The sequence below is a fragment of the Indicator indicator genome, chromosome 37, assembly GCF_027791375.1.
Source record: "Indicator indicator isolate 239-I01 chromosome 37, UM_Iind_1.1, whole genome shotgun sequence".
Lineage (NCBI taxonomy): Eukaryota > Metazoa > Chordata > Aves > Piciformes > Indicatoridae > Indicator > Indicator indicator.
Window position 1 is genome coordinate 3,730,627 of NC_072046.1, and position 25,912 is coordinate 3,756,538.

The 25,912-nt window shown below is 58.2% G+C and overlaps 2 protein-coding genes across 2 annotated transcripts; both read right to left on the reverse strand.

The window, feature by feature from the left end:
* Positions 1–5,049: 5,049 nt before the first annotated feature.
* On the reverse strand, positions 5,050–9,007 carry LOC128978545 (myosin light chain kinase, smooth muscle-like). The gene is made up of 9 exons (XM_054396483.1): positions 8,879–9,007; positions 8,431–8,521; positions 8,137–8,340; positions 7,029–7,246; positions 6,297–6,420; positions 6,065–6,217; positions 5,797–5,917; positions 5,619–5,709; positions 5,050–5,237 (listed from the first exon to the last, which is right to left on the reverse strand). The coding sequence occupies exons 1-9, from the start codon at positions 8,892–8,894 to the stop codon at positions 5,077–5,079; spliced, it is 1,179 nt and encodes a 392-aa protein (XP_054252458.1). The 5' UTR covers positions 8,895–9,007; the 3' UTR covers positions 5,050–5,076.
* A 14,806-nt stretch (positions 9,008–23,813) lies between these two features.
* Positions 23,814–24,720, reverse strand: HEXIM1 (HEXIM P-TEFb complex subunit 1). The gene has a single exon (XM_054396429.1). It carries the CDS (start codon positions 24,718–24,720, stop codon positions 23,824–23,826), a length of 897 nt encoding a protein of 298 aa, XP_054252404.1. The 3' UTR covers positions 23,814–23,823.
* Positions 24,721–25,912: the final 1,192 nt, after the last annotated feature.

Consider the following 25,912-nt stretch of genomic DNA (forward strand, 5'->3'; position numbering starts at 1 on the left):
AGGTGATAGAAGGAGGTGAAATGGCTTCAACTTGTGCCAGGGGAGGGTTAGGTTGGAGAGGAGGAAAAATTTCTTCACTGCAAGAGTGGTCAGGGGCTGGAACAGGCTGCCCAAGGAGGTGATGGAAGGCACCATGCCTGAAGGTGTTCAAGAAACCTGTGGCCATGGCACTTGGGGCCATGGTTTAGAGGCCATGGTGGGGTTGGGGTGAAGGTTGGACTGGATGAGCTTGGAAGGCTTTTGCAAGCCAGACAGCACAAGTGCTGCTCAGACAGAGCTTATCTGCAGAAAGTCCATTGGTGGACATTCAAGATCAGACTCAACGTGGCCCTAGGCAGCCTTGATCTTGTGGGAGGTGTCCCTGCTGACTGCAGGGGGGGTTAGACAAGATGACCTTTGAGGGTCCCTTCCAACCTGCCACAATCTGTGAATTCTATGATGCTATCATGGAGGTTTTCTGATGACTCAAGGCCCTGCTCTGAAGCTGTGTGGCTGAAGTGAAGGTCAGCCCAAGAGAATTTCCTGATGGATGGATCAAGATGTTAATTCCTTTGCCTCTGAGCTGCTGAGATTGGATTTCTATTTTCAGCACTGCTGAATTTCTGGGTGGCTGTGCTGAGGCCCAGGTCTGTCTCTGCTCTTCATTTAGTCCACTCATTCCTCAAGAGCACCTTTTAATGTGTCAAGCCATGGGAAGCAGTGGAAGGAGAAGAACCTTTTGTCTTCTGCCTGTGAAGCAGCTGCTGCTTTGGTAAATCAGCTTTTCCAGGCTGCAAGAGTTGGGGCTGTCAGTTGGTGACAAACTCCCCAGGAGCCAGCAATGGTCCCTGGCAGCCCAGCAGGCAGCTGTGTGCTGAGCTGCATCCAGAGCAGGGAGAGCAGCAGCACAGGGAGGGGATTCTGCCCTCTGCTCTGCTCTGCTCAGACCCCACCTGCAGCACTGCCTCCAGTTCTAGGGCCCCCAGCACAAGAAGGACCTGGAGCTGCTGGAAAGGGTCTAGAGGAGGTCACAAAGATGATCAGAGGGCTGGAGAGCCTCCCCTGTGGGGACAAGATGAGGGAGCTGGGGCTGTTCAGCCTGGAGAAGAGAAGGCTCCAGGAAGACCTTAGAGCAGCTTCCAGTACCTGAAGGGCTCCAGAAGAGCTGGGGAGGGACTTGGGACAAGGGCTGGGAGTGACAGGATGAGGGACAATGGCTTTGAGCTGGGAGAGGAGAGACTGAGACTGGAGAGGAGGAAGAAATTGTTGAGAGTGAGGGTGGGGAGAGACTGGCACAGGTTACCCAGGGAGGTTGTGGCTGTCCCCTCCCTGGAGGTGTTCAAGGCCAGGCTGGATGAGGTCTTGAGCAAGCTGGGCTGGGGGGAGGTGTCCCTGCCCATAGATCTGGATGATCTTTGAGGTCCCTTCCAACCCAAACCATTCTGTGACTCTGTGAAAATCCAGGACTGTAGACAAAGCTCTGGAGCCCTGGGAGGTGGAGCTTCAGGGCTGTGTGGAGTTTGGAAAATAGAGGAAGATAAACATAGTTCCCAACCAGAAATATTTGGGTAAGGTCAGATGGGAGGTGGCTCATCAAGGGATTGATGATACACAAGGGCTGTTTGCTTATCAGCTGCAGCTCAGAGGCATTCAGTGCCTTCCCAAGGGACGTGTGTGAGCTGAGAGCCTGGGGAAGGAGGAAAACAGGGAATAATGGGATGAGAGAGAGGAGCAGGGGAGGAAAAGATGGAATAATGGGAAAGGAGAGATGAGAAGGGGAGGAAAACATGGAATAATGGGAAAAGAGAGATGAGCAAGGGAGGAAAAGATGGAATAATGGGATAAGAAAGATGAGCAGGGGAGGAAAAGATGGAATAATTGGAAAAGAGAGATGAGCAGGGGAGGAGAAAGGGCTTCCTCACACTCCCTCCTCAGTTCCTCAGGGAAGGGAAAACAAATGCTATGGAGAAAACATGGAATAGGTTTGCTTATTTCACAGGATCAGAGGATGTTAGGGGTTGGAAGGGACCTCTGGAGAGCTTCCAGTCCAACCCCCTGCCAGAGCAGGACCATAGAATCCAGCACAGGTCACACAGGAACACATCCAGATGGGACTTGAAAGTCTCCAGAGGAAGAGACTCCACAACCCCTCTGGGCAGCCTGCTCCAGGGCTCTGTGACCCTCACAGTGAAGAAGTTCTTTGTTTCTAAGCAGCTTGGAATCCACTTCTCCCACTGAAAACATGGGAGGCAGGGCAGAAAGCAGGTGAGCTCTGTCAGGAGGTGTCTCCTTTGGCTGTTAAGGAGCCAAGGTCAAAGAGCCTCCCTCTGAGGAGTGACCTACAGCATTGCCAAGAAACAAGAACATCAAGGTGGCCTCAGCATTGTTAGGAGGTCAGCTCTGGTGAGGCCACACCTTGAGGATTGTGTCCAGTTTTGGGCACCTCAATACAAGAGAGATGTGGAGGTGCTGGAGCCAGTGCAGAAGAGGGCAAGGGAGCTGGGGAAGGGCCTGGAGAATAAATCTGATGAAGAGCAACTGAAGGAGCTGGGGATGTGTAGTCTGGAAAAGAGGAGGCTGAGGGGAGACCTCACAGACCTCTACAGCTCCCTGAAGGGAAGTTGTGGAGAGGCTGCTGCTGGTCTCTTGTCACAGGTAATCAGTGACAGAACAAGAGGGAGCAGCCTCAAGTTGCCACTGGGTAGGTTCAGACTGGACAGTAGGAAGAATTTTTTCCCAGCAAGAGTGGTCAGGGATTGGAATGAGCTGCTCAGGGAGGTGGAGGAGTCACCAACCCTGGAGGTGTTTCAAGGTGGTTTGGATGTAGGGATGTGGTTTAGGGGTGAACAGAGTAGAGCAGAGTTCTGGGTTGAACTTGGTGATCCTGAGGATCTTTTCCAACCTGAATGTTTCTGTGAGGTCCCCAAAAGGATATTTGGGCAGCTGGTTCCACCTCACGTACCTCTAAGGAGATGGACTTAGGGGGTGTGTGGACCACCAGCTTCTAAAATTCCTTCTCAAGCTGTATCTGCTGTGTCCAACAAGGGCAGACACCAAGACAGCCTGGGCAGAGCCTGTTACAACCCCAGCAAGAGAGCTCAGCCTCCTCCTTCCCCTGGTCAGATGGACCCAGCAGCAGCCATGTGGCTGTCATGAACAGGAACAGGTTTTTGCCACAAAAAATTCCAGTCAGGCCTGGGTGCTGATAAAGCCTCATCAGCTGGGGAGTCACTGCCACCACAGCAGGACAGGAAGGTGACAGCAGCCCTCCCCCTGAGCCCCAGGGAAAGGCAGATAAGAGCCACACAGTCCCCCAGCCAAGGCACCGCAGACACTCCACTTGTGCTGCCACCTCCGGAGGCAGCAGAGGCAAATCCTGATATGGAAACCTCCTGCCCTGGTGGCCCTCAGCTCCCTCAAGGGTTCAGCAAACTCTTCAGAGCAGGTTTGTCCTGACCAGCCCAGCAGCAGCTCTGGAGGTTGGTGCTCTTCTCATTCGTGTCCCAGGAGCACTCCTGGGCAGAGCTCGCAGCTGTGTCCTCCCCCTGGCTGTGAGAGTGGGAGGCGTTGGGGCTGTTTGGTAAAAAGAACACTTTTCTCCTACCCTCTGATGACCTCACCCAGCCTTGGGGGAGGAAGAGGATGGCTGAAGCAGTGCCTCAGAGGTGTGTTGTTTGACATGGCTACACCCTGGCACTGGGCACAGGGCTGGACCACTCTGAGCAGGGCACCTTTACAGGTCCTCTGGCACTGGAGAGCAGCTCCCAGCCCAGCTTCCACAGCAGGCAGGTTTTCACACAAATCACAGGATGGTTGAGGCTGGGAGGAACCTCTGAAGGTCATCCAAGTCGCTGCCCCTGCTCCAGCAGGGTCACCTAGAGCAGGTTGCCTCAGGCTATGCTTAAGCAGTTTAACATCTCCAGGAATGGAGATCACACAACCTCCCTGGACCACCTCCCCCACCAGTTTAAAAAGTGTTTCCTGAGGTTCAGATGGAACCACCTCTGGTTCATGTGGTGCCCATAGCCTCTGGTCCTGCCCCTGGGCAGCACTGAAGAGCCCAGCTCCATCCTCTCTGCACCCTTCCTTCAGGGATTGATGTAGTTTGAGGTCTCCCCTGAGCCTTCTTCTCCAGGCTAGGCAGCCCCAGCTCCCTGAGCCTGTCCTCAGAGCTGCTCCAGTCCCTCCATCATCCTGCACTGAACTCTCTCCCCTGTGTCTATGCCTCTTTTATACTGAAGACTCCAGAACATGCCACAGGCCTCCAGGTGTGGACTCACCAAGGCTTAACCAAGGGCAGGGAAGGATCAGCTCCCTCCACCTGCTGGCGGTTCACACCTAATGCAGCCCAGGACACCATTCACCTTCACTTCATGCTCAGCCTGGTTGCCACCAGGACCCCCAAGGCTGGGTGTTCCCCAGCAACCCCCTGGTTTGCTATTCCCCAGGGGCAGGGCTGGGCCCTTCCTGTTGAAGAAGAGAGGGTTCCAAACCCTAACCTTTTGCCCAAGGCACCTCCTGAGGAGGAGGTTGGAGGTCACACAAATTTCAGTCCCACTTGGCCCAGAGTTGGCCCAAGAAAGGGAGAAACCACAATGCCCAGGGCTCACCACGCCTGTAGGCTCAGGACATGCCAGCCCCCTTGATGACACAGGAAGGCCACCAAGGGCTGCTCCTATACCTATCCCCACTTAATCCCTCTCTCTCCAGGGCCAGCATCTGTCCTGGAGAAGACAAAAGTGGTGGCCCAGATTGGAGGGGAGAGCTTGGTGCCAGCTCCCAATGGGTGGGCAGAGCGTGGGCAGCTCTTTCCCACCCCTCCCAGTGATTCCAGGGGAGAAAAATAAAAGGAGCAGCAGAGGAGGTGCAGAGATCCTGGGTGCTTTACTGGTTATACAGGCAGGAGCACTGTCCCTTGTTGGGGACAGCAGGCATGGCTGTCCCCACTCCAGCACAGAGACACCATGGGGCCCCAAAGTGACCACCCCTAGGAGAGGAGCCCTTGGGTCTGGGTCTGCCCCTGGCTGGCTGGATCATGGAGTGAGCTGTTGGAGAGGTTTCTATCCCCTCTCACCAGCCACCTTTGGTGGTCCAGGACTAAGGTGGCACAGCCACACCACTCTCTGCCACTCCTGCAGCTTCAGTGCTCCCACCTTCCTCCTCCTCCTTCTCTGGGTCTGTCAGCAGCTCTGAGAAGCTGGGACCTCTTCTGGGCAAACACCCAGGGGCTTGGTCCTCCTCTGGGATGCAGCTCAGGTCTGTGTGCAGATAGACGGAGAGGACAGTGAGGATCCAGCTAAGTTCAACCTCCCCCCTCTGCTGGGGGAGCAGATGTGGCACCCATGGGTCAGATTCCATGGGATCAGTTCTGGATTCCATGGATTCCAACTGTGCAGAGCAGAAGGCACCTGCTGCAAGGCTGCATCAGAGAGAGCCCTGCAGGGGTGAGGCTGGAGAGGACTTTGGGGCACTGAAGTTGGCCTGGAGCACAAATGATAGAGTGGGGACATGCCTGGGTGGCACCAGGGCAGGCTGGAACAAAGGTGGAAGAAGCTGCCCAGGAGCAGGTGCTGGAAGTGACAAAGCAATGAGAATGGGGTGGAGGAGTGCATTGGGGATGATGCTTCAGGGGCCATCACCTTCCTCATCCTGAGCCTCTGACACTTTCCTCTCTGGGTTCTGGGACAGCAGAGTCAACCTGTTGAGGGCTAGCAGAGCTTTGCCTGTTTTCTGGAAGAAAAAAAACAATAGAGAAGGAGCAGTTGAGCCCCACCAGAGCCACCCCCATGCCCACATCCCCATTGCTGCCCCAGGTACCTGCCACTTGCGACGCGTCAGGAACTGCTTCATCCTCTCCTTGGACAGCAGCTTGGTGCTGCTGGGCTGGGGGTGCTGCAGCCAGGGGTGCAGCAGAGCTCCCCTGCTGGAGAGGCGGCGGCTGGGGGCAGACAAAGTGCTCAGGGAAGTGCTTCTCCACCATCACAGGCTCAGCTGCTGGGTGAGACCACCATGGAGCATCTTCTTGGCACCCCAAAACCCAGCCCAGCTCCGGCTCGGCAAGCCACGGCCACCCCCCAGGTCTCACCGGGGGTCCTTCTGCAGCAGTTGGCTGATGAAGTCCTTGGCTTGCTGGGAGATCTCTGAGAAGGTCTCCTCCTCGAAATCCCACTGGGCAGCTGTGATGTTGCTCAGGGTCTCCATGTCGTTGTCCCCCTGAAATGGGGACTCCCCACTCAGCCTGCAAAGGTGGCACAAGGACATCAGTAACAGCTCAGCCCCCTCCAGCCCCCACCTGCTGCTCCCAGCAGAGCACTCACAGGATGTAGCAGATGACACCAACGCTCCACATGTCCGTGGAGAAGTCCACAGGCTCAAAGGCCACCACTTCTGGAGCCATGAACTCAGGGGTGCCATGCAGCACCTTCACAGGGGTGTCTGGAGCTGCAGGGAAGATGAAGCAAGAGTCCAGCAGGGACCTCCCTGGGGCAGGTGTCCAGGTTGGACAGTAGGGGAAAAAAAAAAAATAAACATCACTGAAAGGGTTGTCAAGCCCTGGCCCAGGCTGCCCAGGGAAGTGGTAGAGTCACCATCCCTGGAAGTGTTTAAAAGCCATGGAGATGTGATGCTTGGGAATATGGTTTAGTGGGGGACTTGGTAGAGGAGGGTTAATGGTTGGACTTGATAATCTTGAAGGTTTTTTCCAGCCTAAAAGATTCCCTGATTCTGCACACCAGCACTTGTTGTATGTTCAAGTCCCTGTGTCCAGATGAAGGTCTGGGATCCATCACAAGTCCCTTGGATGCTCCTGGAGCATCCTGGACCCACAGCAACAGGGTCTTGGGAGTCTCCACCTTGGAGGCAGGACTGAGGATATGCAGGTTTCCCCAGGAGATCTTGTGGTCAGCAGGAAGGGTGCTGATGTGGTGCCCCGGGGCTGCCTGTCCCAGGGGCACGGAAAGGAGGATGCCAAGCTCCTTGCTGATACACTGAGTCAGCTGTGTCAATGGCAGCCCCCACCCCAGCTCCCCAGGACCCCCACTCTTGCTCACCCAGCTTCCGTGCCAAGCCGAAGTCGACGATCTTGAGCCAGTGGCTGCCGAGGCTGACGCAGACAATGTTCTCGGGTTTGAGGTCGAGGTGGACAATGGCCTGGCCATGCATGAACTGCAGCCCCTCCAGGATCTGCCTCATGTACTGGGCACTGCTGGGCTCTGTGTGCTCAAAGTCATCGTCCACAATGCGCTCAAAGAGCTCCCCACCTGCCACGCTGCAGGAGGACAAGGTGCTGGAGACCCTGCTGAGGGCTACCAGGTCTGAGGAGAAGCCCTACCAGGGAATCCAGGCTTAATGCTCTGGGAGCATCTCACCATACAGATCTCCAGGGTCTGCAGGTTCTCCATCCACCCTAGGCCCCATACCAGTATCCCACAGTGCAGGGCCCCTTCCCACGTGCCACACTGGGGGAGGACCAGGTGCTGGAAACTGAGGTTTAGCAGCTCTAAGGAAGGGAAGCCCCACTAAGGAACCCATCCTCAGCAATCTGGGAGTATCTGCAGGGACAGGAACAGGGGCAGTGGCTTCAAACTAGAGCAGAGCAGATTTGGATTGGATGTTAGGAACAAGTTCTTTACTATGAGGGTGGTGGAACACTGGAACAGATTACCCAGGGAGGTAGTTGAGGCTCCATCCCTGGAGATATTCAAGGTGAGGCTCAACAGGGCTCTGGGCAACCTGATCTAATTGGGGATGTCCCTGCTGACTGCAGAGGAGGTTGGACTGGATGAGCTTTGGAGGTCCCTTCTGGCCTGGACCATTCTATGATCCCACCACCCATACCTTCAAGGTCTGCACCTTCCCCACCCACCCTATGCCTCATGATGCAGAGCCCCTCCACATCTGCCACCCTGAGGGAGCTCAAGGTGCTGAAGACCACACTGAGCTTCACCCACTCTGAAGAGAAGCAGCCCCACCAGGAAACTCAGGCTCATCACTCTGGGAGCATCCCACTACCCATACCTCCAGGGTCTGCAGGCTCCCCACCCACCCCCATGCCAGCACCCTATGGGGTAGGACCCCTCCCCACCTTCGATGTTCTCCCTGGCAGAGCCCAGCAGTGTTCCCACCACCCCCAGAGTCGGCTTTGTGCCCCGCACTCACTACTCCATCACCATCACCAGCTCAGCAGGGCCCTGGAAGGCGGCGAGGCACTGCACAAGGCGGGGGTGGTGCAGGAGGTTCATGAGCTCCACCTCAGCCTGAGCTGCCTCCTGCTCCTTGGCCGTCCGTGTCCGGAAGTATTTCCCAGCCCGGATTTTGCCAGTGGCTTTTTCCTGCAGCCTGTACACCTTCCCAAATTTTCCCCTGGGACACAGCAAGGATGAGAGATGGAGGAAGCCATCCCCACCACCATGGGCCACCCTCAGGTGGTGGGGATGTGGGGTGGTCACTTACTCTCCCAGTTTCTCCAGCTGTGTGTACACATCTGAGACCTTCTCCTGGCTGTTGATGACCACATGGCAGCATTCAAAGGGCTCTTTGCCTTCTGGGAGGGATGGAGCAGAGAGGTCCATGCATGGATCCCTCAAGCTTTGGGGACCAGCTGCCTGCACTTCCTCTCAAGTGCTAATTTCTGTGCCCGCCCAATTCCATCCCAGCTCAAGCACCCCCCCTGCGGGGGCACAGGGCCAGGAGCTGCTGCCACAGAAGCTTCTGGAGCAGCCCAGCACCCTGAGGAGCAGTGTTTGGGACACAAAGTGCTTTTAAAATCGACAATCTGCGTGAAACAAGGCCATTGAGCAGGATGGGATGGAGACTGGTGTCAATCTTGGGGGGGAGGGAGCACACCAGTGCTGGGGACCCCCTGCACTTCCCCCAAGACATCTCAAGGGCCCAGCCATACCTTCTGCCTGGGACATGGTGGCACCAACAGCTCCTCACTGGGTGTCAGCACAGCTGGGACCAGTGCTGGATGCAGCCCTGAGGCTTCCAGCAGCCCTGTGCAGGGGGTGCCGAGGCAGGAGATGGCTGTGTCCGGAGCCCCAAACCTTCTCCCTGCCAGAAGAGACCACCAGCATCTCTCCACCCCCACCCACACATCCCACCCTATCCAAGAGCTGACATCTTGTGGGACCCAAAAGAGACCCAGACAGGGCCAAACCCCACTTGGTCCCTTCTCAGACAGCGACAGCCTCCCCCCAGCAGTGCCTTGGGCTCAGAGCCGATGTTTTCCTTCTGGCCCATCCTGCAGCCAGGAAATCCCCAGGAAAAGCCACACTTGTAGGGCAAAGGACCCATTTCCTTAGGGATGTCTCCTCCCTCCTCCAGTCAAGCACAAGTTGGAAGAACAGGGAGATGACACCCAAAGCAGTAGCAGCACCTGAACCCCAACACAAGAGCCACAGCACCCACCTGTCACAGTCCAATCCTGTCCTGTCCCACGCCACCAGCAGGTCCCTGATTCTTCCCAGTCACTGCAGAGCCACCAAGGAGCTGGAAGGAAGAGCTGATGCTGGGGGTTAAGGACCACCAGGACCACACATATGGAGGTGTCTCAGAGCTGTCTCCAGGCTCAGCCAGGAGCATCCCTCCTGGCCCAGCACTGGGAACAGCCCCAGCTCTCCCCTCCCTTTCCTTCCCAACGGAGCGTTTCCGGACTTGGGGGATAAACAACCACCAGCACTATCGCTGAGCCCTCCCCAAGCTGTGCCCAGCTCCCAAACCCCCCACTTAGCATCATAGAGGATCATAGGTCTGCAGTGTGGGGTCTTGGTTGGAGAAACCCCAGGGAGGGAACCTGCAGACACACAACACTTCATCACCTAGCAGAGCTCAGCCCTCCCACAGGCAGCCAGACTTTGAAGCCTCTCCCGAGCTAAACCCACCAGCAGCCCAGCCCCAGCACACCTCCTCCTCCTTCCTCACCCATGGGTGGGTTCCTGTAGAGGGACAGAGCACCCACACCTGCTCCCAGCTCCACCTGCCGCCAGTATCCTACCAGAGCCATCACTCTAACCCAAACCCACCCTGGGCTTCCCTGGCTAGAGCTCAGCTCCAGGCCCAGGGAAGCCAGGATGAACGTGAAGGGGAAGCTGTAAAACTCCTCTGGGCCTCTAAGCCCAGCAGCTTGGAGCTAAAATGGGATTTTCCAGCTTTTCTCTCCCAAACGTGGGGCTGTGCAGCTGCTCTGGCACTCAGTTTCCCCAGCTTCCACGGGAATCACCATGGGAATCAGGCCGTGATTTCCTCCCGGAGCTGCCTCCAGACCCAGGGATCAGGCAGTGGCACTCTGGGGGGGACCCACTCCCCAGGAAGCCCTGTGTCACAGCACCCCCCGCCGAGCAGAGGGAACATCACCCTGGAGTTACCTGCTGTCCACAGTGGGGCCGGCAGCTGCTGCGTGGCTCTGCCGGCGCTGGCAGCCCTGTCCCTGTCACCGCTCCCACGCTCGGTGCAAAGTCCAGGGCGGACGGCAGCCTGTCGAGGATGAATGTCCCCAGCGCCGGGGCGGTGGCAGGGCCAGCCTGGCCTCGCCTCTCACTCGGTCACCGTCACCTTGCCACGGGCGAGGCAGAGCCGTGGGATGGGGGTGCCGTGGCCGCGGGAGGGTCCCCTCCAGCACAGTGCTGGCTGCTCCTCGCCCGGTGATGCTGTCGCTGAGCTCGGCTCGACCCCGCTGCGATATCGACTGCCGCCGGGGACAGGAGCAGGACACGGCGGTGGCCTTGCCGGGGACAGGCAGTGGGATGATGATGGTGATGATGGTGGCCTCATCCTGCCTGCCTGGTGAGGGGTAATGGGGACCTGGCTGATGTCTGACACTGCTGGCCATGGCTCCTGACCTCGCTTGGCTCCGGGTCCCTCCCCAGGGCAGGATGAGGCCATACAGATGGTACTGGGCTGCTCCCAGCACAGGGAGAAGCAGGATACGGCCCAGGCTTGCGAGGGATCCCAGCAGCCACTTGATGTCAGTGTTGGTCTGGTGCTGGGCCTGGAGAAAAGCAGCAAAAATGAGCACAAAAAGGGGCAGGAAGGGAAGAAAGATTTGGGGTCCGGGGGACACCTGGATGAATGCCAGCACCCTCCAGCCCTGCGAAGACATGCTGGGATCCAGTGCTTGGCTGGAGGGTGAATCCCTCAGGAGCTGCTTCCCACCCCATGGATGGAGAGTTGCATCCCTAGGACACCCACATGACATCAGCACACAGTTCCTGCAGATGCCATGGGGCACCTGGGTGACCCCAGACAGTGCCCACCAGCCTGGGCACCATCCAGGCTCAATCATCCAGGAGGTGCTCCCATGGGTCTGGAGGCACCTCCAGAAGAAATCACAGCATTATATCCTTTTCATTGCCACCAACAGACAGGTATGGGTTTTTTTTCCTGGCATCTGATGGGGATAATGAGTAGCTCATGGCCAAGACCAGGTCTGGAATTATACATCCATTCCCAGCTCCATCCTTCCATCACTCAGCATCAGAAGTTATCCTGCTCCAGCCCTATACTGCTCCTATACTTCCCACAGGAGCAGAACCTGGCTCAGCCTCCCTCAAGCACACAGAGAATCACAGAATGGGTTGGGTTGGAAGGGACCTTCAAGATCATCCAGTTCCAACTCCCTGCCATGGGCAGGGACACCTCCCACCAGCCCAGGCTGACCAAGGCCTCATCCAGCCTGGCCTTGAACACCTCCAGGGAGGGGACATCCACAGCCTCCCTGGGCAACCTGTGCCAGTGTCAGGAAGGACAGCGTTTGATTTTCAAGTGCTAAATCAGATTTCCCTTCGACCTCACCTTCTGGAGCATCCCCAGGAGTTGAAGATCAACATCAGGAAAAAAACAAAAGGATTTTAAGCAGCTGAGATAAATGAGTCAGCCTAAGGATGGCCCTTCCAGCTTCAAAATGAACCTCATTACCAACAGTGCCTCATTTAACAGCCACCAGCCCCTGGTCCTTTGCCACACCTTTGAAGGGGATGGTGGCCCCTCCAAAACGTCCCATGGTGTGTTACCCACCGTGGTCATCCTCATCTTGTGCCTTATAAAAATAATCAGTTAATAAAATTGATTAATTAATCATTAGTTCTCACTCCTGGGCACCCATGGGTTCCTGCTTGGGTCATCCAGTTGTCCCTGTCTGCTCCAGGAAGCCCCCAGTAAAGACAGGATGAAATTTCCATGACCCCAAACCTGCTCATCCTCCCCACTGGGTGCCCCAATGGCCACTCCTGGCTCACCCCCTACCCCAGGCAGCCCCCCAGCCTTTGGGCTGAGTCAGGCCCCCTTTGTGCTGGGTTCTGGGTGGATTTAGCTGTCTCTGCTTTTTTTGTAGGTCCTACAATAAACGGTGTCACCACAGGGCTCAGCCAGCAGGCCTTGATGCTGGGTGACAGCATGGCCTGAGGGTCAGAGTCACCTCATGGGGGTCTGAGGGATGGCTCAGTGACTCCAGGGGAGGACACAGTGCCTGCTCCCCATCACACTACAGGGACACAGCACTCTGCACTGGGGCCAGGCATGTGGGAACAGGGGTGAACATATGGAGGACATGGGGACATAGAGAACATGGAGACATGAGGGGACATGGGGTGCACAGTGAGGGACTCGGAGGACAGCAGAGACGCAGAAGAACACAGAAGAGACACAGGAGAGGCAGGGAACACTGGGGATGGCATGGGACATGGGAGACACAAGGGCCCATGGAGGGCAGATGGGGGGGAGTCAGACAGCATGGAGATCACAAAGGACATGGGGGACACAGAGGGACACAAGAAGCACAGGAACACCAAGGACAGGGGCACATGGAAGGCACATGAAGGGTCTGGGGACACCTGGGGGCCACTGAGGGACATCGGAGGGGCACACAGGGGACCTGGTGAGACATGGTGGGGCGGGGTTGGGGGGGCACAGAGGATGTGGGGACACAAAAGGGGAGGCAGGAGGACATGGGGGACATGGAAATCTCAGGCGACAGAGAGGCACCCCAGAGACGTGGGGACACACAGGGACACAGCGGACAGGGATGTGCCAGGGCACAAAAGGGCACCCCAGAACCGTGCGACACAGCAGCAGACACATGCGGCGGAGGCGGCACTGGTGGGGCGGGGCCAGGCACGGCGTGAGCCGAGCGGGGGCGGGGCTGGCCGTGCACGCGCTAAGGGCGGAGCTAAGCGTGGGGAGGTGGGGCCAGGGTCGCGTGCAAGGCAGTGGGCGGGGCCAGGCCGGAGCACACGTGGCCGCCTCTGGCGCCCCGCTGCGCCCGGGGCGGGTGGGAGCAGCTTGGTACTGGGAGCACTGGGGGAGAGGGGCGCTGGGAGCATTGGGGGAGAGGGGCGCTGGGAGCACTGGGGGAGAGGGGCGCTGGGAGCATTGGGGGAGAGGGGCGCTGGGAGCACTGGGGGAGAGGGGCGCTGGGAGCACTGGGGGAAAGGGGCGCTGGGAGCACTGGGGGAGAGGGGCGCTGGGAGCACTGGGAGAGGGACACTGGGAGCAATGGGGGAGAGGGGTGCTGAAAGCACTGGGAGAGGGGGTGCTGGGAGCAATGGGGGAGAGGGGTGCTGGGAGCACTGGGGAATAGGGGTGCTGGGAACATGGGGAACACGGGGAGAGGGGTGCTGGGAGCTCTGGGAGGTGGGTGCTGGCAACACTGAGAGGTGGGCATTGGTAGCACTAGAGGAGGTGGGGACTGGAAGCACTGGGAGATAGAAGCACTGGGGGCACTGAGACATGGGCAGTGGGAGCACTGGGATTCTGAATGCTGCGAAGGGGGTGCCAGGAGTACTGGGTGTGAGGTGCTAGATGCAGGGAGCACTGGAAGATGGGTACTGGGAGCACTGGCTAGTGAGTGGTGGGTGTAAGGAGCTGGGTCTCTGGTGCTGAAAGTGCTAGGACACAGGTGCTTGGAGCACTGGGGTGCTGGGGAGATGGATGCTGGGTGTGTGGTGCTGGGAGCATTGGGAGATGGGAATTGGGTGCAGGGACTGCTGGGTCCTTGGGCTGGTAGATGCAAGGTGCTGGGAGCACTGGGAGATGAGTGTTGGGTATTGAGGAGATGGGTGCTGGGTAGATGGGTGTTGAGGAGATGGGTGCTGGGTAGATGGGTGCTGGGAGCACTGGGATGTTGAAAACTCAGGATTTGGGATGTGGATGCTGGGAGGTAGGTCCTGGGGAGCTGGGTGCTGGGCACTGGGAGGTGGACTTCAAGAATTGGGATGATGGTGCTGGAGAGCTGGGTGCTGGGAACTGGGGTGCTGAGTGCTGGCTGCTGGGCACTGGGTGGCCAGGCTGTGGGAAGTGGGTGGCAAAGCCATGCTGGTGCCAGGGCATGTTTCACATTGGCTTTGGCTTGAAGAGAGGAATAGAGCAGAGCAAACTGCACTGGGGTCACAGGCTGGGCTTTTGGTGTCCTGGGGACAGCTGTGGGAGCAGCCAAGGGCACCCAAGAGCAGTGTGCAGGCAACCTGTTCCCAGGCAGGGCTTTGTGTTCCAGCCATGCCACCAGTGGTGCTGCCCATGGGACCCATTTGGCTGTGCTGATGCCAGGAGGGGCACACATGTGGCAGCTGGGTCTGGGCTCTGGACAGATTCAGGGCTGCAAAGCTGTTTGCAGAGCTCAGTGCCAACGCTGGATCCTTTCACCCCACCCCTGCACCAGCTGCTCAAGGCTTTGCTCAAGCTCAGGCTGGCCTCAACAAGCAGCTCCCTGCCCCAGCCAGCCCAGCAGTCACCCAGCTTCATTCAGGGCAGCTGTATTCTGGGCCTGTGCTGTGATAACCCTCTCTGACTGCAGATCCAGACCCAGATCTGCTCTGGAGGGAGACATCTCCCATGTCACCAGTTTAAATCCAGCCAGAGGCACTTTCCCCCTCTGCCAAACATGCCCAGAGCCTGGGGGCAAACCCAGCCAGGTCTGCCAGCCCACGGGGGGCCAGTTCTGCAAGATCATGGCTGTACAAACATCTGATGCCCTAAAATATTCCTAAGAGGCGTGGAAAGGGTCATGGCACCCAGGCTTTTGGGTGCCACAAAGAGCAAGTGGACCTCTGGGTGCCAGACTAGGCAGTGACTGCACCCAGACCCAACTCACTGTGCTCAGCTGGACACCCTGGGGCATGGAGGAGGCTAAAACACAGCTGGAAAGCACCAGGAGGTGACAACAGGAAGAAGTTCTTTACTATGAGAGTGGTGAGACATCGGAATGAGTTGCCCAGAGAAGCTGTGGACACCTTATCCCTAGGCGTGTTTAAGACCAGGCTGGATGAAGCTTGGAGTGGGAGGTGTCCCTGCCCATGGCAGGGGAGTTGGAACTAGATGACCTTTAAGGTCCCTTCCAACTCAAGCCATTCTATGATTCTGTGATTCTGAATACATGAGGGGGAAAAAAAAAATCAGTCTGGAGCTATAAGCCACAAAACCCCTCCAGCCTCAGCAGCTCAGGGACCACCCAGTCCCTGCATGGGGTTGGCTGCCAAAGCCTCCAGCTCCTCTGTGCACGCTGGAACCCCCAGCACGGCTGGGACCTTCAACCTGTTCCTCCAGCAGCTCAGGAACAGGCCTGACGATGCTTGCACGGTGCACAGAGCACCCTGAGGAGCAGGATTGCCTCCAGATCCTTACTGCAACCCCACAGGTCCAAAAATAACTGCACATGGCAGCCTGGGAGAGCTTCAGCAGCAGCCCTGCTGTTCAATGCACCACGTAAGGAGTGACCGAGGGGCCGGAGCTGGGTGCTGGCTGACTCGTGGTGTGGCTGTGCCAGGACAGCCGTGGGCTGGCAGATAAGTTCCAACACCCCAGGAGATGTGGCTTATCAGCACACCAGGGCTGCTCCCCTGCTCCTGCAAACCCCTCCGTGTCCCTGCCTTGCACTCTGCTTGGGCAAGTGCAGGAGCAGGCAAGGGGGGGCCCATGGCACCCACACCCATGACCAAGGGGGGCTGTGGTGGGGCTCTGACCCTCTGAAGGCAAAAAACCCCTGAAAATGGGACACGTAGGGAGCCAAGCCCCACGTGCACTAGTTGGAGACCACTGTGTCTTTGAGTTGCCAGTGTCAGAGGTACCAAAACCTTGCTCTTGACACAGAAAAAAAAAAGACAGCAAAACAGGGGTCCTCAGGCTTGTAGAGCTTAGCCCACCCAAGAAGAACACTCACTGTGAGCTCAGGGTATGCCAGGGGGGTGCGAGGAGTCCCCATGCCTGGGGAGCATCATGGGAAGCACGGCTCTGCCTCTCTCCTATTCCCTAATGAAAGCCCCAGCATCTCCCAGGCAGGGAAGGGACAGGGACAAAACCCTTGGAGCAAGCGAGGGGCTGCACCAGGCCCCTGGCACTGTCTCAGCCACTGCAGAGCAGAGCAGGCCTGGGCCTCTCGCTGGCTGCTGGCCCTGCCTGCGCCTCCCAGCACAGCCTGGCGCTGCCACCCCGGCACTGTGCCTGCTGGGAACAGGGAGAGTCCCAGAGGTGCTGGGGGCTCCCAGTCCTGGTCCAGGGATGACAGTGTGGAGCTCCCTTCCCAGGGTGTGGCACCAATGTCCTCCCAGCCTCCTTCATAGCCCCCCTGGGTCTCTGCAAAAAGGATTCCTGCCCCTCATTGTCCCCCGAATCTACAGCAGGGTTGCTCTGGGAGAGTCAGAGGGGGAGAGGTGCATCTATCCCCTTCCTCCCCCCACCCAAATCCCAAGATTCAGCCCATTTTACACCTCCACATCCCCTTTTCCATTCAGGAACAGCCAGGCCATTTCCAGCACCAACCCTGCAGCTGGAAGACATTCAGCACAATTAACCTTCCCTCGTTCCAAACACACCACTGAGAGGGGGCTGTGGGTATCATGTTTGTGATTTTGGGGTTTACTAGCCTAGAAAAAACCAAAACCAAACCAAAGCTCTTTGTCTTTTCACAACAGCAGAACCTGATTCAAAAAAGCTTCAAGTGGCTGCACAGGCAAATCCCCTGCCTCATTCTCTCCCACATCACAAAGGTACACAGCCTGGGCTCAGCCTGCACCATGCTTTCCTCTGCCTTCATATACAGAGCTTCTTTTTTGTTTTTTTTTTTTTCCCCAATATGCAAAATTTATTAATTTTCTTTTGTCCTTTTTATGTCCTGAGCCCCACATGACAGAATATTCCCTTGAAGGCTGAAAACCCTGCTCATAACACCCAAGCACAGTCACTGAAGCTGCCTGCAAGGAGCAATCCTTTGGGCAAAATCTGAGGGAGACACTTGGAAAAGCTTCTGGAGGTTGCTCTTTGGGTCACTCCTCTCATTGAGCACCAGGATGGAGCTGAAGCTCACTCTGGGAGTAAGAGTTGGCAGAGTTGGAATTGTGCAGAGAAGTGATTTGGGGTGAGAACCATCACCTCCCCAGCACACTCAGCTCTCACCCTGCTGGGGACCACAATCCCCACGGGGAGACCTGTCTGCTAATTGCTACCCGTGGCTGCTAATTGGGATCAATGTTTGCCATCCAGGGACAGCTCTGAAGGAGGAGAGGGGCATTTAAGAGTTAAGCTGCAGCTGCTTGAAGTAGAAGGCCTAGAGCCGGGCACCCCTCTTTAGAACCACGATACCCTTTGTGAGCCGGGCACCTTCTCTTGGAGCTGGGGTCCCACTCTGTGCGCTGGGAACCACCCACTCGAGACAGGCACCTTCCGGGAGCAACCCCCCCACACACGCACACACCCAGCACAGGCCACCCGAGCGCGGCCTCGGCCGGCTGGGCCACTGCCGGGCCGGGCAGCACCCAGGGCCAGATTTTAATGTCTTCATCCCTGCCAAAACCTTCCTCCAAGGAGCCCGACAAGCCCCGATCGCCCCATGGAGAGGGGCAGCTCCAGGATGGGCCCGCAGCGCCCGCTCCCCACCACCCTGAAAGGCCCCTTGTGATATCAGCGGTCTGCTGGAGGCTGGAGCTCACTGCACCGCGATAGAAGCCTCACTTCTAGGTCCCCCACGGCGCTGGCAGCTGGGCCAAGCCAAGACAGAGGGCATCAGACCGAGACCGGCCACCCCTTTTAGCCACCGGGCGGCTCCGCCCGCCACCATGGCAACGCGCCGCTCGGCATCATGGGACAACAAGTCCACAGCTACGCCCTCTGCGCCACCGCGCCGGGGCAGAGGACTACAACCCCCATAAATGCCCGCGGTGGAGGCGCGCCCCGCCTCTTCCTTTACGACTTTCGCTTCCATTGGCTACGCCAAGCCGTCAGGCAAGCTGCACGGCCACATCTGATTGGTGGAAGGGCTGCAGGGCCGAAGCACCGGCTATGGCGGCCGAGCGGGCGATGGGGGAGCGCTGGCCGCCATTTTGTGTGTGCGGAGGACGGCTCCGGGCCTAGCTGTCTGCCGCGGAGGCGGGGGGACGCGGCGCGGCGAGGTCGTGATCGGCCGGGGACCGGCGCTGCGGGTTTCTGCGCGGCGGAGTCGAGCCGAGAACGCGGGGCGGCCCAGCCGGGCCTCCCTTTCCCCGGGAGCAGAGCACAGTTCTCCCTGCCGGCCCTGAGGTGGGCGGCGACGCCGCGCCTGCCACCGGCCGCTCCCCCGTCAGGGCTCCGGGGACGGGGGGAGCCCATCTCCTGCCGGGAACTCCTCGTCTGGAGCCGGTGGAGTCTAACACCTCTCATTGGTCTCGTCTGGGGATTCCGCGGCCTCGTCCCTGGGTCTGAGTGCGCAGAGGAACGGGAGAAGGCCCAGCCCAGCCCATCTCGGCCCGGCCCGCCTCAGACTTCCCTGCCTTGGGCTCCGCGAGTTCTCACATCGTGGCTGCGCTCACAACTGGGGCCATGGCCCCAGCCTCACCGGCGAGACCGGAGGAGGGGCTGGGCGAGGGGACTGGAAGGAGTATTTTGTAGCAAGCCCTACATTGCCCGGTGTTCGAACGTTGCTGGGCAGCAGCAGCCCGAGCTCCCTGCAGGGCTGGTTACTGAGGGCACCCCACCCCCAGCCCCCCAGCGGGAGCAAAGTGGGGGAAAAACAGCGCAGTTCGATATTGGAAGTGGAATTCGGGTTAGGAATCCCATTTTCTGGGTGGGTGAAAGCAGCTCATCGTCCTCCATGCCATCACACAGCACCACGTCGGGAGGGAAAAAAAAAAAAAAAAACACGACAACCCAATCCCACGGATTTAATCCTTTGTTTCACACATTTCAGTCAAAACACGGCCAGATTCCCAGAGGGGGTTCTCCCGGGCTGGATCCAGTGGATCACATTTAACATGGCCTCCCTTTGCCTGCTGCTGCTGTCTACCGAGGCACCAATTACTGCTGTGGCTTTGGGAGAGACTTTAAAAACAAAAGCCTTTGCCTGTTGCCAGGGCACAAGGGGTAACTTCTCAAGCTGATAATAAACTGGAGCGAACCTTGTCTCTGAGTTATAAAAGCCACTCCTCTGGCTGCTGGAAAGAACCCAGTGGGGATTTTTTTCCCCATGTCAAGAAAAGCCTGTTTCTTTTTTTTTTTTTTCTTTTTTTTTTCCCTAATAATTTTTTTTAACCCTCTTCAGCGCTGCTGAGTTCCTGAGCTGAGAGCAGCCTCTGTGCTGCCTTTCCTGCTGAGGTGTGGGGCAGCTGGTGGTGAGCCCTGGGGTTGAGTTGCTTTGGTTGTGTTGCAGGCTGAGCCCCCTCAGCTGCCTTTTCTTCCCTCTGCAGAAGGCAGATAATGCCAGCTCATCCCCTGGTATTAGTGGGACTTGGTTTAGATGTAAAACAGTGAGATTTTGGAGGCTTTGGGTGTAAGTACAGATTGTGCTGTCAAATTTGGAGTCCTCCAGTTTAAAACCAGATTATTTTACGTGTCTGCACTTGCTGGGGCTTGGGGGTTTTGTTGGGTTTTGGGGGTTTTTTGGATTTTTTTGAGAAGATGCTTTATTGTTAAGGCTCTGCTGGCAATTTTTGACTCTTGCCTTGCTTTATTAGGTCCTGAACTCTGAAGCTTTGCATTTTCCTAAGTGCTGCATTCTCAGAGCTGGGAGCTTTGTCGTTGGGTGCCTTTGCCTCCTCCTGGCAGTGGAAGATCTTATTTCAAGCTGGTTTTGCCAAACTAAGCAGGGTTATGCTTCCTTGTGCCTACCCAGGTTGGCAGAGGGTGTTTTGTAGGGTGGGGGCAGGAAGGGAGCAAACACAAAGAGCCTGACCCTAACTGGGGTTTGGTTTGTTGCAGATGGTCCAAACCCACCCACCCCACCCCTCAGCTTTTGGCCATGGCCTCATCGGTGAGCACCATGAACCTTCCTGGTGTGCAGGACTGGCTGTGCTGCTCTTGTGACAGGAGAAGATGGCCAGGATATCCCCAGCAGCTGGGTAGGTTTGTCCTTGGGACATAAAGAAAATGAAGTGCAGTTGGTGCAGGTTTGGTGGCAGGCAGGACAGGAGCATTGCTGTCAGCTCTGGGCCCCTGCTTTATACAACCTGGGACATCAGACAGCCAGGAGCTCAGGATTGCTGTGCCAGTCAGTCCTGGCAGTCTGCTGCTTCAGCCTTCTCTGGGCTGTGAGGGAGGCAAAGCTCCACACTGGTGTCAGGGGGCAGGATTTGGGTTTCGCTTTGCACCGCCCTTGTGCCATGGCTGCTGGGCTGAGCTGCTTCCTATTTTTATTTGCTTGCAGCCAGCAGCATTCTCAGGGCACTGCTTTGCCCTTCTGCTGCCTTGCCCCATGCCAGGGTGGTCCTAACCACAGCTGGGATGTTCCTGTCCCCTTTTCTCCTGTGTTGGAAGTGTTCAGAGCCAGGTTGGATGGGGCCGTGAGCAACCTGGTGTAGCAGGAGGCGTCCCTGCCCATGGCAGGGGGATAGGAACTGGATGGTCTTTTAAGTTCCTTCCAACCCAAACCGTTCTGTGGTTCTGTGATCCCTTCCTTTCCCCAGGTCAGAAGTGGGAAACCCTTGCAAGGGCAGGAACTGTGAAAGCCCTTTAGCCATAAAGCCCCTCCATGCCCAGTGTTTCCAGGACTGATTGCCACAGAGCTGGCACTGGCAATGCCCTCCTGAGCCTCTTTCCACCACTTGGCCTGCTGGAACAGGCAGCAGCTGGCCAGGCAAATCCCCACTGCTCAGCTCCACAGCTGGGACAGACAGATCCCCACTGCTCAGCCCCACAGCTGGGACAGGCAGGAGGTGGGACAGGCAGGAGTTGGGACAGGCAGATCCTCACTGCTCAGCCCCACAGCTGGGACAGGCAGGAGTTGGGGCAGACAGATTCCCACTGCTCAGCCCCACAGCTGGCCAGGCAGCAGCTGGCCAGGCAGATTCCCCTCAGTGTGGGCCCTGTGCAGCCCATCAGGGAGCTCTCGGGGTGCTGCTGTGCCAGCAGCCTTCCTGGGCTCACTGGTGGAGCTGGAACAAAGGCCAATTGGCTCAAATAACCCAGGAGAGCCCAAAATGGTGGCAGGCAGGGAAGAGATGTGCTTCAAAGGCTGGGGAGGTGCCTTGCCCTCCAGGGAGGTACTTGCCCTCAACCAGTTAAGGCAGCACACTGCCTCCTCATCGGGAGGGACTAATTGCTGCCCTCAGATCCCACATCACAGCAGTGCTGCCCAACCTTTATCTCTGTTGATCTTCAAGATTTTATTTGTTCCTCTCAAAACAGCTGAGCTGCACTCAAGCTTGGCTCCTCCAGACCAGGTCTGAGCCTGGCTGCAGAGCTCAGGAGACTCAGGTGTGCCAGGGAGGAGAAGCACAGACAAGCTGCCTCCTGTCCATCACTGAGCCACTCAGGGGGCACTGCTCTGTGTCTGGATGCAGGAGCTGGGATGAGCCTTTGCAAGGGGATGTGCAGTTCTGCAACACCTCCTAAGCAGGTATCAGAGCTAACCTGGGTGATATGAGGACTCATTTTCATGGAATAAAGCAGGAAAAGTTGGTGGAGTCAAAGAGAGTTGATTGTTAAGATGCTTTTGGGGGGGGTTGGAGGAGGGTGTGTGTGTGTGTGTGTTAAGTTCTATTTGTTATAGCATTTACAGAGAAATTAAATAATTTATTCCTAGGAGTTAAGTGTGACAGGTTTGGGGTTAAGTAGATAGAAGCAAACCCTGCGGGGGCACTAAACTGGGAAGAGCATCACTGTGTAACAGCTGCTGTGCTGTCTGACCACGAACATTCCCTTGCATTCAGCCTTTCACACCAACCAGGTGCTGGGAGCTGCTACCCATGGAGTGCAGCCCCCACTGCCCTCAGTCACCTGCAGCTGTCCTGCCCCAGAGGAGAAGGAAGAGCAGGGATACAGAGTAGCTCTCTCCGGGGAGCAGAGCCGGGGCTGAACGGGGCTGGGCTGGGCTGTCCCAGGAGGTCGGCTCCCGCCGGACTCGCAGCCTCTGGCCGTGCCGTCGGCCTGGTTCCCGGCGCTGCCTCCCTCCGCAGCCGCACCGAGCGCTGGCTCTCGCCGATGATGTCATGGCACAGGGAAGGGAGCGCGGGCGGCTACCGAGCTCTTGAGCAAGTAGCCCTCCGACAGTTTCTACTTGCCCTCCCCTTGGCTGCCAGCGACTGCCCGGGGCTGAGGGGCTTGGCCAGGCTCCAGTTAAAAGGCTGCCTGAGCCCCCAGGCCAAGCCCCTCAGGCTGCCCTGAGCCCCCCGGTGTCACCCAAAGCCACCTGCACTGCCCACCCCAAGCACAGCAGTGCTGGGGACACCTTTGTCCCCTCCTCCCCTCGGGCTCCCCCAGTTCTGACACTGAAGCTGTTTTCTTCTCCACACTGCAACCCGGGGAGGGTTCACTCACTGCTGCCCTGGCACAAGTTTCATCACCACACTCCCGGCTTGATCCCCTTCAGTTACACCAGAACAGGCTCTGCTCCCCTCTTTACTTCCCCCCTTTGCCTGATTTCTCCCCAAAAATCCCACAGCTGCTGGAGCTTTTCCTCCTCCTCCTTCCCCTCTCAGGTACAGCAGCAGCTGAGCCATTGCCTTCCACCCACCCCATCCCTCGTCAGCCATTTCACAGGCCAAGTGCTGACTACCAAAACTTTTCCCTGGGCTGCTCCAAAACTTTGAAGTTTGTTTTGGTATTTTTTTTTTCTTTTCACTTGTAGCTTAAAATGAAAAAATTAAGGAGTTTTTGCTCACATTTCAGCAAACTGACCCAAGTTCTTCTAAACCTGGAAGGAAACAGTTAAGTAACATTTTAAGGCCAACAAAGATATTTTTGGTTTACTAATATATCAGAGAGGCATTAAGAGGTGGTGCAGTAGGAGCTGGTATCCCTCTTCCAGGTGTTTTTAACTATTTCAGGTCATGGAACAGAATTAGAACTGAAATAAAAGCAGAGTCAAAAAAAAACAACAACCAAAAACACAAAAAACCCAAACAGAAACCAAAACATATTTAGTGAGGAAAAGAAAGAAAAGAGTTAAGTGGGGAAAAAATAAATAGCAAAAAGGGTTCAGTAGGGGGAAAAATAACAACAAAAAAAGCTTAAGGGAAAATTAAAAAGGGTTAAGTAGGCAAACTACAGAACACCACCATGGGAAGACCCCAAAACTTCTTCCCTCCTGGAATGCTGAATCTCCTCTAGAAATCACAACCAAACCCATTACAGTTATGAGGAATTAAATTTATTAGACCTCTATATTTTTTTAATAGTCAGTTTGGGCCAATTTACAGCTTTTCTGGGGCATTTTTGTTTGGTTTTTGTTTAGACACAAAAAAAAAAAAATCACCCCCCCACCCCCCCCAACATCACACATATATCAGCCTCCCCCCTCCCCCCAGCCCCCATCCCCTCCAGGGGACCTCCCCGCTCCCCAGCTGCTTTATTCCCGTTAAAAAGGGTCCACGCCGTCTCTGTACAGCTGTATAATGTCACCCCCACCTCTGTAAAAAGCCAGCCCCCCAAACCCTGTCCCCCCACCCTTCAGGGTCACTCCCCCAGCTTGCAGGGGTCTTTCTCCTGGCCGGGCAGGTCCTTCTCTCTCAGCAGCTGCAGGTTCTCCGCTCTCAACCTGTCCACCTCCAGCTCCAGCTGCCGCACCCGCGCCGTCTCCGCCGTTTCCCCCCCGTGTTTTTTGCTCTCCATCCTCAGCCGGTTGTTCTCCTCTTCCATGCGGGAGAGACACTTCTCCAGCTCCAGGTACTCCTTCACCAGCTCCTGCTTGCTCATGTTCTGCAGGCTCTCCACATGGTACCGCTCGTAGGTCTCCGAGAAGTCCCTCTGCAGAAACTCGCTGCCGTCCCCCCCCATCCCGTCGCTGCCCCCGTCCTCGTCCGCCGCCTCCTCCAGGAAATCCTCCTCGCTCGTGTCGTCCGACTTGGCGGCGGCTCGCCGCGGGTACAGCCCGGTTTTGAGGTCTGGCTCCTCCTGGTCGTGGTCCTCCATCAAGAACTGGGTGGTGTTGTAGGGGGCCACCGGCTGCCCCTTGGCGAACATCTCTGCGCGCAGCCGGGAAGCGCGGAGGCTCTGCCGCTCGTCGAACTGCTGCTTCTCCTCCCAGGTCAGCTTCGAGTACGGCTTCCAGCGCCGCTTTTTCTTCGACGGCCGGCGACGGTGCTTCTTCTTCACCGGCAACTCCTCGGTGCGACCCACCGACGACCGGCACCGCGGGCCCAGGCCGGGACGCACCGCTCCGCCCGCCGACGGCCGCCCCTCGGCGCCGCCCGCCGCTGCTGCTGCCACCGCCTCCTCCGGCCCGGAGGGCGGCAGCTGCCCGGCCTCACCGTCCGCTGCCGGCGCGTCGCCGCGCTCGGGCTCCGGCTGGGGCTCCTGTTCGCCCCGGGGCTCAGTCTCCGGCCCCGGTTCTACGGGGGCCGTGTCGGCCATGGCTCTCAACTCCGCTCCCTCAGGAACCGGCGCTACTCCCGCCGCATGGGGCCAACCCCCCGCCCGCCCCCTCTCCGGCCGCCCGGGGCCGCTGCCCCTGGGGTCACTGCCACCGGTCGCCGAGGGGTTAACTCCGCCGGGCCCGCCCCCCCGCGCGCATGGCACGCGTCGCCGCCTCCCTCCCACCTGTCCCCGCCCCGCGCCTCAACCCGCCGCCACTACCGCCTGCTCCCGACTGCCGCTCCCCGCCCGCTCCCCGGCCTTATATCGCCGCGCGCGCCCCGCCCCGCCCCGCGCATGCGTGCTGCCCGTTCCGCCCCGCGGACGGCGGCTCCCGCAGCGCTCCGCCTCCGCCGCGCACCCGCCGCCGCCGCTACCGCTCCCTGTGCGCGGGTGGTGCCGCCCCGCCGCCAATCGGCGGGCGTGGAGGGCGGGCCCGCATGTCTCACCCCGCCCCCTGGCCGCTGCAGAAGAGCGGTCGCGACTGGTAGTATTGGACGTCACTCGTGCGCTGCGCGGCCAATCCGAAGGGGCTGGGGCGGGTCCGGGAGGTACCACGCGCGGAGGGGCGCCCCCTTGCGACCTTCAGGGCCGCGTCGAGGGCAGCGCCTGGGCACCCCCCCCCGCTCCTGGTCTGTGGCGCGGCCCGAAAGGAGTCCCCGCGGCGCGGCGGAGTCTCCGGGCCGTGCTGTCACTTCTCGGGCCTCGGCCCAGCCCGGCCATGGGGGGGCTGAAACGGGTCGGGATGGGGCGAGGCCTTGCGGACGGCGCATGGAAGGGAATGGGACGAAGAGGGTGGGCGGAGGAATCTTGGGGCTGGGCTGCGTACGGTAGCCGCATCCGCGCGGAGGAAGATGTAAACAAACGCTGATGGGAAAGGAGTCCCGCCTTAAAGGTGCCGTGTCCCTTTCTGCTGGGCTGGTGCGGAACTGTGCTCCTAGGCGCTGGGTCCGCGAGGGGGTGGGGAGAAATGGGGTGGGGGCGGCGGTGGTGTCAGCGTCGTCCGGTGCGGGAGTTTGGTGCTGGTCCTGCCTCCCCCACAATGTCGATGTCACCCCCGTTATGGTCCCCGGGAACCCACGGCTGGGGGCGGGGCCGGGCCAGCGGGGAGCCACTGGGTGGGGGGCGGAGGGGGCAGGGGGGCCACTGCTTGGTGGGGCAGTGAGCGATCGGGGGCTGCTATTGAGGGGCT

Coding starts and splice junctions, on each gene's coding strand:
- LOC128978545 (XM_054396483.1), bottom strand. Junction 7,247..8,136: donor CTGGTGATGGTGATGGAGTA/GTGAGTGCGGGG, acceptor GTCCTCCTGCAG/CGTGGCAGGTGGGGAGCTCT. Junction 6,421..7,028: donor CGGCTTGGCACGGAAGCTGG/GTGAGCAAGAGT, acceptor TCTTCCCTGCAG/CTCCAGACACCCCTGTGAAG.
- HEXIM1 (XM_054396429.1), bottom strand. CDS start 24,720: ATGGCCGACACGGCCCCCGTAGAACCGGGGCCGGAGACTGAGCCCCGG.